We start from the raw sequence: 12602 nt of genomic DNA, 5'->3' as shown, positions 1-12602 counted from the left end.
AACTGCAAGCATTATCTCGGTACGTATATATCTACGAGCTACGACAAAATAGTTTTTATTTATTTTTGAGAAACGTGCAACGACAAAAAGTTGTGGGCGAAGACGACGGACAACGTTCGTTTCTACTATTAGTTCCATTCCCAGATACGGAGTAAGTACATATAATCCTTTTAATACTACCATAGTGAATTAATTTGTACTATGCTACAACAAACGTACACACGCATTTCTACTACGTACTAGTAGTAGTTGTCAACAAACTTAACTCCCACCAAAAATCATGAAACAGCACACAAACGTGCCCCCTTAAGAGCTAGTACAGTAAGGTCTAGTCAGCTGACTACAATGATTAAAATAATATATTTATGTCTAGTTGGAGGAGAGAGAAGAGGAGAGAGAATGTGAGTGGGCTCTTATGCAAGAGCTAGCTCTAGCACGTGCTCCTAGGCAAGGTGTGAATGAAAGGTGGGCCATCTATTGAAAAAGTAGTACATTCTAATAGCCAACTATTGTACTTGTTGGCTACATGTTGGCTATAGATGACATAGCATCTTGCTTATAGCTAACAACCGGCTACACTATTGGAGTTGCTCTAATTCGTTCTGGTAATAAATAAACAGGCCATTGGGGGGTTCAAACCCTGCCTCTCGCGACCAACGCCACCATCGATCCGCCTCGTCTCTTGTGGCATTAGGACCTTGAAGGCGCGGTGGATCCCGATCCCTCTCAACGGGAGGGTTTCGTTTTGTTGTTGCTTTACTTAGCATGTTTATGGTTCGTATTCTACTCAGAATGGTGTGGTGGTGGCGACTCCCTGGAGATGGAGTAAAGTCCTCCCTGTGTAGCCTCCGTATCGGTGATGTGTCTAGCGTCATTGGAGGGCACGTGGAGGGTTGTCTCGGAGGATCTAGCTAGATTTGATCGGTGTTCCTTCTAATCTATGCTTCTCTTCGACGGCCATGGTTGTTGCTCTCGTGCGTTGGTCCTTTGGGGACTTAGCATGACGACGTTCCGTTTATCTACTACAACAAGCTCTACTGTGATAAGTTTTATCTTACTCCAACGAGGGAGAGGGGAGGACGGTGGTGCGCCTTCTGCTCATTTTGGAGCTTGTAGTCGTTGTTAGGTGGTTCGGACCTTTCTGTACTTTTTTTATTACTTTTGGATTCCTTTTACTGCTCTTGACGATTGTGAATAGATTGGTGGACTTCTCGCAAGCAAAAAGCTCCCGCCATGAGTCGTAACTAGTCAAGATTGCCTGTATATGACGATGGTTGAAGATGACTACGTACGCACGCGGCACGCCAGTGTGGTTTGATAAGTGTACAACTATGCAACTCTACCACCATATCTGACTAAATCCCGACGTGATCGATCACTGACAACATATCCGACATCGCCATCTTTCTATCTACCACCACGAACAGTCAAGCAGGCTCCTCCTCGTATCCACTTGGTTGCGCCTTTGGAGTTTTGGCTGGCTCACACAGTGTGGAGGCCGGGAGTTCCCGGGCCACCGCGCGGAGCTACTCCGTTGATGAAGAGAAGTCCACACGATGGCCAGAAGATCCTCTCGGAGGCCGCGCAGAAACACGACACCCTTCGCCGTCCCTCGACGCTCTCTCAGAGGTGTGGCGAGGCTGGGACGTCCTCACCGGACTTTTCCTACATGCGGTCCTTCATGGTCGTGCATCCAGCACCGACGAAGGTGCGGCAATGGAGGCGGCGATGGAGGAGCACAACTGAAAGCTTCAGCGCGGGAGTGGATGCTAGCAAAACATATTTTGATCCTTAAACTAGTCTTTCGATGCAGCTTGTATGACCGATAAGGTTCCGATACATAAGGGATCTACTCGATATGCTCTAAACTCCACGGTCTCTTCGAAGTATGTCACCTATGTGCCGCCGTTAGGGTTGGAAGGGACGCCCCTCATAAGCCAGCTAAAACATCAAATAGATTAAATCAAGCTAATTTGCTAAAAAGAAGGATGCTACAAGCATGATTGTCAATATCTCGATACATAGCCTAGTATCTTAGGATACTAAGATCCTACCAGACTGGAACGATACGTATCGCACGGTGTATCCTAATCGGGTGGTATCGTTGTAAGAATGTGATACTGATGACCCACAAGTATAGGGGATCGCAACAGTCTTCGCGGGAAGTAAAACCCAATTTATTGATTCAACACAAGGGGAGGTAAAGAATACTTATAAGCCTTAACAACTGAGTTGTCAATTCAGCTGCACCTGGAAAAGCACTAGTAACAGGGGTGATGTGAAAGTAGCAGTGATATGAGAGCAATAGTAACAGTAACACATCAGCAGTAATAGTAACACAGTGGCAATGACACCAGAAAATAGTTGATACTACTTCCAATGACATGTAGAAACAAGTATATGATGATGAGAGATGGACCGAGGTTCCCAGCTATCTTCACTAGTGGTAACTCTCCAATAACAAGTGTTGGGTGAACAAATTACAGTTGGGCAATTGATAGGATTGAAAGCATTAAGACAGAACATCAAGATTATTAATTATGTAGGGCATGTTTTCCATATATAGTCATACGTGTTCGCGATGAGAAACTTGTACAACATCTTTTGTCCTACCAGCCGGTGGCAGCCGGGCCTCAAGGGAATCTACTGGCTATTAAGGTACTTCTTTTAATAGAGCACCGGAGCAAAGCATTAACACTTGGTGAAAACATGTGATCTTCATACCTACGCCTTCCCCTCCAGTTGTCCCAGTTGCTGTCACTCTGGGGCCTTTGGTTCCGGACATAGATATGTGCATACAACTTGTAGATACAATCTAAGCAATAAGTATAGAACTTAAATCTAAGATCATGCCACTCGGGCCCTAGTGACAAGCATTAAACACAACAAGATTGCAGCAACAATAACTTCACAAACTTTATAGATAGACTAATCATAATGTAACAATCCATCGGATCCCAACAAACACAACACCGATTACATCAGATGAATCTCAATCATGTAAGGCAGCTCATGAGATCATTGTATTGAAGTACATGGGGGAGAGAATACCAACTAGCTACAGCTAGAACCCGTAGTCCATGGGGGAACTACTCACGGAGCATGATGGAGGCGATGGCGTTGATGGAGATGGCTTCCGGGGGCACTTCCCCGTCCCGGCAGGGTGCCGGAACAGAGACTTCTGTCCCCTGAAACGGAGTTTCGCGATGGTGGCGGCGCCCCTGGAGTCTTTCTGGAGTTTCGTCAATTGGTGTCGAGTTTTTAGGTCGAAAGGGCTTATATAGGTGAAGAGACGGAGTCGGAGGGGTTACGGAGGCGCCACACAACAGGGCGGCGCGCCCCCCTCCTGGGCCGCGCCAGCCACCTGTGTGGGCCCCCTGTGGCCCTCCTCTGGTCCCCCTTTGACTTTCTGGAAGGTTTCGGGAAAAATAAGATGTTGGGTCTTTATTTCGTCGAATTCCGAGAATATTGTCCAAACAGCCTTTCTGGAACCAAAAACAACAGAAAACAGGAACTGACGCTGTGATATCTTGTTAATAGGTTAGTTCCGAAAAACGCATAAAAACATTATAAAGTATGAGCAAAACATGTAGGTATTGTCATAAAACAAGCATGGAACATCAGAAATTATAGATACGTTGGAGAAGTATCAGATACCATGCCTTATATCGGTAGTATCTCGATACTTCCGACATGTGATACCACACATTAGTTAAAACTAATCAAAGAATTAGTGAACCTAGTGACAGCAGCAAGCCTTATAAGCAGGTAATCACTTTACTAGTTTCATTTTCTGGACTAAACATACCATCCGCCGCCTTTTCATTCCTCATGTGGTGTTGGGCTGCATGCTTCAAGTCTAGAATATGATATACCACTCTTACGAGAATATGACATAGCACTATGTTTTTCCAGAAATATATGCTAGGTAACTAATTTATTTAATACATAAATTGATTATATTTTGAAAAATGGAAATCTCATAGTATGGTGATACTACGATACCATTCTCCGATACTATACTGTTGAAGGACCTCGATACTGAAAATCTTGGCTACATGTAAGTGAACCATTTTTCTGACAACTGGGCCCCACTGTGAGTACCATACATTTTCATTTTCAACGGTACATTTTTTTTTGCAAAACAATTTTCAACGATACCTGGATCGTCCAGTCGAAAGCCAACACAGCTGCTAACGTAGAGATATTCGATCGGCCTGTTGAGACACGCATATATAGCTTCTCTGTTATTTTCTTTCTGAAAGCAGTTTTGTAGGATGCTCACCATCCGTCTGCATCATGATCGAATCAGATATCAAAGTGGAATGATCTAAAATATACTCACTTTCCAAACAGAGGGAGTACATACATAGCAACATGGAGATAAAACCATAAACGGACCTTGGCCGTTCCCCTCTCCCATCTACAGTAGAGAGAGGCGATTTTGTGAGCGCTCCCGGTCTTCTCACCTTGCTCGCCGGCGATTCGTGGTCTCCTCCTCCTCCGGCGGCCGCTCCGGCGGCGGGAGGGTGGGGAAACCACGGATCTCGGCTTGTATATAGTGTAGAGTTAGGTTGGGTCCCGGCCGGCGGCGTCTGGAGGCGGTGGTGCTGTCGGCGGGGTGTTTGGTGTCGCGGCGCTTCCTCTCCGGCGACGGCGCTCCTCGGGGCTTCTTCGTCAAGCGCTCGACTTCCCCGAGCTCGGCGGTGCAGGACGCGGCGAGTTCCTCGTGCCCCGTCCGGATCCGTGTAGGTGGAGGATCCGGTGTCTGAAGTTGAAGACGATGGTGATTTCAAGATGCTCCGCGTCGTCGGCGGCGATTCCAGGCGTAGGATCCATGGATCCGGTGCTCGGCGACTTCCCAGCTGCCATGGGGCTGGCTCCGATCCAAGGCGAAGAGGGAGCAGCGGCAGCGGCGCGCCACCGACAGCTCCTGGGCGTCGGCGTTGACGGGATCCAGAAGGACTTCTCTGTAATTTTGCCTTTGTTTCTGGACCTTTCTGTAAGAACGGAGTATTAATATCACTATCTTCTTCCGCAAAAAAAAAAAAAAAAACATGGAGATAAAACCAAAAGCCAGGACGAGCGTGGCGAGAAGTGAGTTTTCAATTTTTCATCCGTGAAACATGTACGTATGGCCCTCCCCTGCGTCCACCCTCTGCGTGGCTGTAAAGATGAGTCGGTGTCGCCAACTTGCAGCGAGCGAATCCGGATGAGGATGGATCAAACCCCTCCTAGCCAGGAAAAGATTGCGTTCGCTACTTAATTCGATGACGCGGAAGAGGATGGGGTGTAGAAGCTGGCAAAGCTAAACAAGAGCCACCGAATAACATACTGAAAGCGCTATGTGCACCAAAAGCAAAGTTCTCGCCTAAATTTGTGACAAGTGGGCTGCATCTGAATGTGAAGTCGGAAACTTAAAACTAATCGAGAGTGCATATGCATCCGATATGTACAAAATATATTTCAAAACGTTAAAAATTTAGTAATTTTTTTTGCATTTAGAGGGACATGTTATATGTGTACACGTGAAGCTTCACATAACGACATTTTTTGTGTCCCCGTGTAAAATGGCAAAATATGTCTCGAGAAATGGATTATTTTATCACCAAAATTTGACTTTTTTTACACAGGCCACAAAACCTGTCGGTTTTTGCTGAAACAACGTTGTGAGCATGTAGCATTATAAGATATACAAGGAACATTTTTCTTTGTATTTATTTGACATTTTTAAATATATTTAAAATGCATTTCAAATAAAGGGTGCATATTAGGGGTTATATAAAATAAAACTCAAAAGTCATGAGTTCAACGAGCACTCGAAAACTCGGTTTGACTCGATCGAACTCGGACCGTAAAACGTCGAGTAAAAATTGGCCTTTTTTTATCTCACTATCATCAAGTCAAGCTAGGAGTACTCGATGTTCGTTAATATAACAACACTAAATAAATCCTAGGACATGTACACCTAATATGCATGAACACTTGGAGCAAAGTTTGCATCGATGAGTCATCCTTCTTGTACTCTTGACTCATGATGAATCCATTATGTTGTTTAGTTTTTTTTAATGAGCTTATCCATAAGCTAACTCGAGTATTTGACTCGAGCCACGCTAGTGGTTTTTAACCTTGTTAAGCTAATGCGTTGAGTCGAGAAAACTTGTTAACTAGCGAGTATTTACGAGCCAAGTTAAGTCGAGCCGAGGTGGCTTGATATCCCCGCCCCTAGTCCTAGCAGATGTGATTTCGAATGTTAATCGTTATCAACTAAACTAAAAGAAATGAGAGCATGAGTACATTAAATTAGCAATTTTCGTAGCAGAATGTTTTACATGTTAGAGTATCCGTTGTTTTGTCTGGAGGAGATAATGGTCTACTATTTGCTAGTACTTGAGAAATACTTGGTACGTTTGGGAGTACTCGGAGCAGTGACCATAGAAGAAAACCATCAAGTGGATGAGAGAAGAGGATGGGGACAGCAGGAGAGAGAGGGGACTCTGAAAATATCTGGAGGGAGATGATGTGGTGTGGGGTGGAGAACGAGGAATACGAGGTGCGGGGGTGGTGGGGGTGGATCTCTTGGCCAGCGCCCAGCGGCAGCATATCCCGCTTGTGGCTCTCCTTCGCTCGCTTCACCAGCACTCCCCTCATTTCCAGCCTCACGTTTCCTCCCCCTCACTCCCTCTCTCTCTCATGCTACTGATTTACTATTATTTTTTTAGCAGTTTTAAGCACTGCTAGTACTACTACTCAACGGTAAATAAAAAGCATATTATTATTTCCATTTCCAAGTATTTTTCTCCTTGTCATACACGTTTTTTTTCTTCAAATTTTAGGTGTTGTCACTGTCATTTGCTGGTGGTATAGCGCTTCTCGACGAACCATCTCTTGGCTCATGCGTGGCCAACTATCACATTCACCGTCACATTGTCTTAACAACCCATCTCTCTGCACAGTCGATTTTGCTTTCTGAGAGTGATTTTGGACAACGACTACTCATTTAGTTTTACATCAATCCTTTCAGCTATGATAGTCGTACATGCCTAGTTTCTACAAGTTAGTTCAAGGCATATGCGTTAGAACTTCCCACAGTATTGATTATGAATTCACCAAAGCGCTTAAATTAGACACATTAATATCATGTATGAGTACATACAATTTTTTTATAAGAAAATAGTCCCACAAAACAAGTTTGTAAGTAAAATACATTTCAATATTAATAATGTGGTTGGAATGAATATGCAAACAAGTGGACCTTTCATATGTGGAGATACTAGAAAACAATAGCTAGATGGCATCTTAACCTAAGTATAAGCATGCATTGTAGCTAAGTATAAACTTTTCCTGAATTTCTATCCCTATTTGTGAGTTCCAATTTATTTTGGGCCAAAAAATCTATTGGGGCGAGACAATTGGGATTGCCAATGTGGGAAACCCCTACATATATCAAGGGAGCTAGTGCCGATGTCTCCAGTAGCATTGTGCTAGCGATGCTCCCGACGCCTATTTGGAACACGCCGATGAAGATGCTCTTAGTATGAATTCACAAGAGTGGTTACATCTGTTACGTGGAAATTGACATTTGTCTATGGAAATAACCTCGCAACATAAGTTTTTACATAAATACATTCCAATGATTATGTGGGCATCTTGAGCGACGGCATTAGTGAATACAATTTCCAGAAGTTATTTTTAGACATTTATGCATTAAAACTTCCCACAATATTAATTATGAATTCACCATAGTGCTTAAATTGGACACATTGATATCACATACATACTTTTTTTTTTAGAAAATAGTCCCACCAAACATGTTTGTAAGTAAAATACATTTCAATTATAATAATGTGGTTGTAATGAATATCCAAATAAGTGGACCTTTCGTATGGGAAGATGCTACAAAACAATAGCTACATGGCTTCTTAAGCTAAGTATAAGCATGCATTGTAAGTTCTGTTAGTTTAATTAGGATTATATTTTTCAATAAAACTTTAGAAAAAATATTTAAACTAACGGATATTCAATTTATAATTAACCAGTGTTAGATAGAACTAAGATCAACTCCAACGGTCGCTCTATATCGCGCGGGCGCGGGAGGTGCTCCAGTACTGGCAGCAAAATGCGTGCGCTAAATTTTTTCCCGCGCATGGCCGGGTGCCGTTGCGTCCTCCCCTAGCCGGAAGATCCGCGCACGCTGACGTATCACATTTGTAATGTTTATTGCATTTACTATTTTATGTGTCGTATGTTTTATCACATTTGTAATATATCAACCTTGTAATTTTATTTTGTTAGCTCTGTTTGGTCTTATTTTGAGCAACTTTATCACCGGATCATGTTTATGACACGCTATTTTACAGTGCCCACAGTCAGGTTTCGCTACTTTTCACGCGCTGCACTACATCGTCTCCGATGAAACACGTCGGTGATGCGCGCTAAATCCTATTACATCGCGCTATAAACACGATTTATAGCGCCGGATTTTAGAACGGCTGCTGGAGCTCTAGAAAAAATAGAGTTTAGAGAATGACAGAATGTGAGGCATGAAACGAGAGGCCACAAAATCGGCGAATGTCCACATGGAGGCGTGAGAGCCCGTAGTAGCGTCGGAGCATCCACAGAGGATCCTTGGTTGGAGGCTGAGAACCTCTCGAATGAAAATACGGACCCAACGAACAGCAGCCTCAGAAGCTACTCACCACACAACACAACGCAGGAAAAAAATTCTCTCTCTCTTCCCAGTTCCTCTCTCTACAAGTACTCGCGGCCCAGAGAAAAAGAAAGAAAGAAGCCAACAAAAAACAACCCCAGCCGAGACCCAGAGAGAAAAAGATCTTGTGGCGACGAGCGAGCGAGCGAGTAGAGAGATAGCGAGGTCGACCGGGACAAGGTTGGTGAGACGAGCAGAGCGGACCAGCGCGATCATGTCGTCAGCGGCGGCGGCGGCCGGAGGGGACGGCAAGGTTAAGAACGCGTGCGAGCTCTGCGGGGCGGCGGCGCGGGTGTACTGCGGCGCCGACGACGCCACGCTCTGCTGGGGCTGCGACGCGCAGGTGCACGGCGCCAACTTCCTCGTCGCCAGGCACGCGCGCGCGCTGCTCTGCCGCGGGTGCGCGCGGCCCACGCCGTGGCGCGCCGCGGGGCCCCGCCTCGGCCCGACGGCCTCCATCTGCGAGCTCTGCGTCGGCCGGGGCCGCGGCCGCGCCGCCCACGGGGTGGCCGGAGATGGCTACGGCGAGCAGGACGAGGAGGAGATGATCGAGGACGAGGACGAGGACGAGGAGGAGGAGGAGGGGGAGGGGGAGAACCAGGTCGTGCCGTGGGCGGACGACGCGGAGGCCACGCCGCCGCCCGTCGCCAGCTCCACGTCCAGCAGCAGCCGGGAGGCCGCCCCTAACGCAAAGGTGCCGCTTTTACCTCAGCCCCTGTTTCTTGATTTGCTTTCTCTACCATTGCGCCTCTCTTTATGTTGGCAATAAATTGCTTAAATTTGCGAGTCAAATTAACGAGATTCGCTCACAATCACGATCGACCCACTCTTACATATAGATTTTACAAGGAAAATATCGTTTTCTTGCAATTCTTTTGTCCAAGCACGTCGTCTGATGCAAATGCCGATCTGTCTATTCCAGGAGGACCCGCCGTGCTCTACGTCCCAGCGGAGCCTGTGTAACCACGCCTCGCCCGCACGCCGCGCCGGCCGGAGCGACGAAGCAACCTCATCCCGGAACGGCGGCCCCTTGTTCGCCTCCCGGCAGAGGAAGAGATCGACCTCGGATTTCCTCAGCTCAGGGCCGGCGCAGTCGGTCAGCGGCACGCCAGCGAGGAATCGCTCTAGCGCGGCCTTTGGTCGGAACGAGTAAGTTTGGGAACCCTTTTTTTCCCCGTTATGCTTCTGTTTGAACACTGAAGAACTGCAAGTACTGACGTCTTGTTACTTCTAAAAAACAAAACAAAAAAATAACTTTTAAACAATGTTAAAACAACACATCTTTGCCAAATGATGTAGAAGTGCCAGATTACTGTAATTTTCTTGTACTGATATGCAAATGATTAAGTTGCGACACAAGGGAAGAAGAGCGGAATGGGATGGGACTGAAGTCACGATCTGATACAGTATAAAAGTTTGTGTGAATGATCTTCTAGGTTTAGTGTTGTGAAATTTCTATTGGCGAAAAACAACTGCTACATCATAACGAGATAGCTTCGCATTTTTACATAATTCATCCGAGTATAGCAGCATTTAGACAACGAAGGCGGCAATTTACGTCGGACATCATAAATCAATAATTATGGTTTTGTCTATGAAGCTTGAAAATGTTTGACATACATGTGTATTGAATCAAGATGTCTCTGATAGTTTTTTAAGGCTGGAGCTTGAAAGATTTTTGTGAAAATTACGGATCATACCAGATAACACTCAGTTGATTAACAAATTACTTTTGGATACTCGCACAGTTGTTGATCATACCCTTTTTTGTTATGCAGCTTTTCATGAGGCAAGTGGAGATGATGATGTAGATTATGGTGCTAACTACATTAGAAGGTCGTCAGTTTTATATGAGAGCATGGTAGGGATGTGTCCTGCTGCGAGATCCAACTTCCACCGAAACACATCCTTTTGGTCGTCGGCTCCACGAATCAAGTTTATGGGCACCCTTCCCAGAACATGATAGCATGATAGTATTCGTAACTGTGACGGCTTGCCGTAGCTTTGTATATGCCCCAACCCTACCTCCTTGTGTTTGATTCCTTTTCTCCATCCCTTTTGTGGAGGCATGTCGGCTAACTTAAGAAATGATATAGCTTTGCATTTGCAGTGACATTGTTCCCAGTTGTGATATCATCACTGCCTGAAATGACCTTTCTGCCTTATGCCTAGTTCTGATATGCATGCTGAATTGCTAATTCTTCTCTTGTGGTCAAGAGAGAGTGCAATTAGTTAGAATGCTTTGGCTACCAATGTTGCATGTTCTCTGATGCAAGTTCGGCGAGTTGTCCACTGCTAGCTTGTCACTGAATGGATTCTTGTGTGCAATGGATGATTATGTGATGGAAATGTCGACGGGATTTGTTCAATTGGAAGTCTAGCTTGGTTAGAAACATGAGAGAAATAACCTCATTTGAGAGGTTGGAAAGGTTAAGATTATCAGGCAAGTAACAAACTAGATATTGAAAGTGTTATACATATGTTAGTTCAATCTTGTCCTTTGGTTTCATAAAAAATTTCATTGCAAATATATTTTTAATCACTCAAACGTATGGCTTACAAAATATTTAAGAGCTTGACTGATGCCATACAAAGAAGCAGTAGAAGCACAAAACACAGTAGAATCTCGTGCCGGTACGATGCTATGCAGTAGAACAGAGCAGTATAGAAAATACAACACAGTAGTAAGATGATGTGGTACAAAAGATACAATGCAGACATGCAGCACAAAAAGGGGTAAAAAATAAAACATAAGAAAAAAAAGATGTAAGAGCATATCAAATCAGGATGTGGTTATGAAGATCTTGTCAAAACAAATACATCAACCTTAACAAATATTATTTCGGTGCCGTTTGAGAGCAACGAAATTTTGGTTTTGAAGTTGGGTTTAAATAGCCGACCATCATCTATTTTGGAATCTAGCTTTTGCCACCCGCTAAACCTAGTACGGCAAGACTTTAGGACACCAAAAAATGCGGAAGTAGTATGTGTTGACACACAAAATTAGAAACACATTGAAAATAAAAATATTGTGCCTTATAAATTAGCGTGCACCCATCATGAAAGCGCCTTATTTACATGGAAACTCTCGTAACATACAATTTTGTATTTCATAATAAGTAGGAAAAATAATGTTGCACAACACCACATTGTGATTTCTAGTCTTTGCCAATTTTATTTCATTTTCCTCACCGAGTCCGAGGGGTATTAAAAAAGAATCTTCATGTGACTTTATTATCTAAAATGGAGGCACAATATTTGCTTCATTTTATTAATCAAGAGAGGTTTATGAGAAACACCTACATTACAAGAGTTTAGATATAAAGATGGAAGAAAAAGGACAAAAAACAAGGTAATGCTACTTTGCGACATAATGCATCCCAAGCGCTCTGCCCCGGTCCTCACCCCATTTACAACCCCACTCTTGATGCTAGCGAGGATTATCATGTGGATGTACCTAAAATATGCCTACATTTCTTTCCATAAGCCTAATGGACGAGCATGGTCACTGATGCCATGGCTTTTCATTGATGATTTTCCCTCGTGGTCGCTCTAGCGCACTAAATTTGTTACTCGCATTGGATCATGTTTATAACATAGGTGAGTATCCCTCGCAAATGCTTACAATATAGTGGCATTGGAAAATTAGATGGATTGTGGTCTCGGGCTCCCGCTTGCAAAGCGACATAGGCCGGGGCCAGCCATTCTCTCCTTAAAAATCAGGCTTGTTGTCCACACTTTATTTTAGTAGTGTTAATTAGTGGAACAAAGTTGGTACAATTGGCACAATACTTCAGCACTATAATGTTCACACACAAGGATCTTTAATCAAGGGCAGTCCAAAAGGCTCAACCAAGCAAGGTCATTCCTCAAAAAATGTAGTGCAATAGAC

General features: G+C 44.3%; 1 protein-coding gene across 1 annotated transcript; it reads left to right on the top strand.

The window, feature by feature from the left end:
• The first annotated feature begins 8697 nt into the window (after positions 1–8697).
• LOC127326207 (uncharacterized) lies at positions 8698–10823 on the top strand. Its single transcript, XM_051353070.2, has 3 exons — positions 8698–9404; positions 9633–9859; positions 10489–10823. The coding sequence occupies exons 1-3, from the start codon at positions 8925–8927 to the stop codon at positions 10496–10498; spliced, it is 717 nt and encodes a 238-aa protein (XP_051209030.1). The 5' UTR covers positions 8698–8924; the 3' UTR covers positions 10499–10823.
• Positions 10824–12602: the final 1779 nt, after the last annotated feature.

Source organism: Lolium perenne, chromosome 7 (genome assembly GCF_019359855.2).
Source record: "Lolium perenne isolate Kyuss_39 chromosome 7, Kyuss_2.0, whole genome shotgun sequence".
Taxonomy (NCBI): domain Eukaryota; kingdom Viridiplantae; phylum Streptophyta; class Magnoliopsida; order Poales; family Poaceae; genus Lolium; species Lolium perenne.
This window is presented reverse-complemented; position numbering and strand designations above follow the sequence as displayed.

Coding starts and splice junctions, on each gene's coding strand:
- LOC127326207 (XM_051353070.2), top strand. CDS start 8,925: ATGTCGTCAGCGGCGGCGGCGGCCGGAGGGGACGGCAAGGTTAAGAAC. Junction 9,405..9,632: donor AGGCCGCCCCTAACGCAAAG/GTGCCGCTTTTA, acceptor TGTCTATTCCAG/GAGGACCCGCCGTGCTCTAC.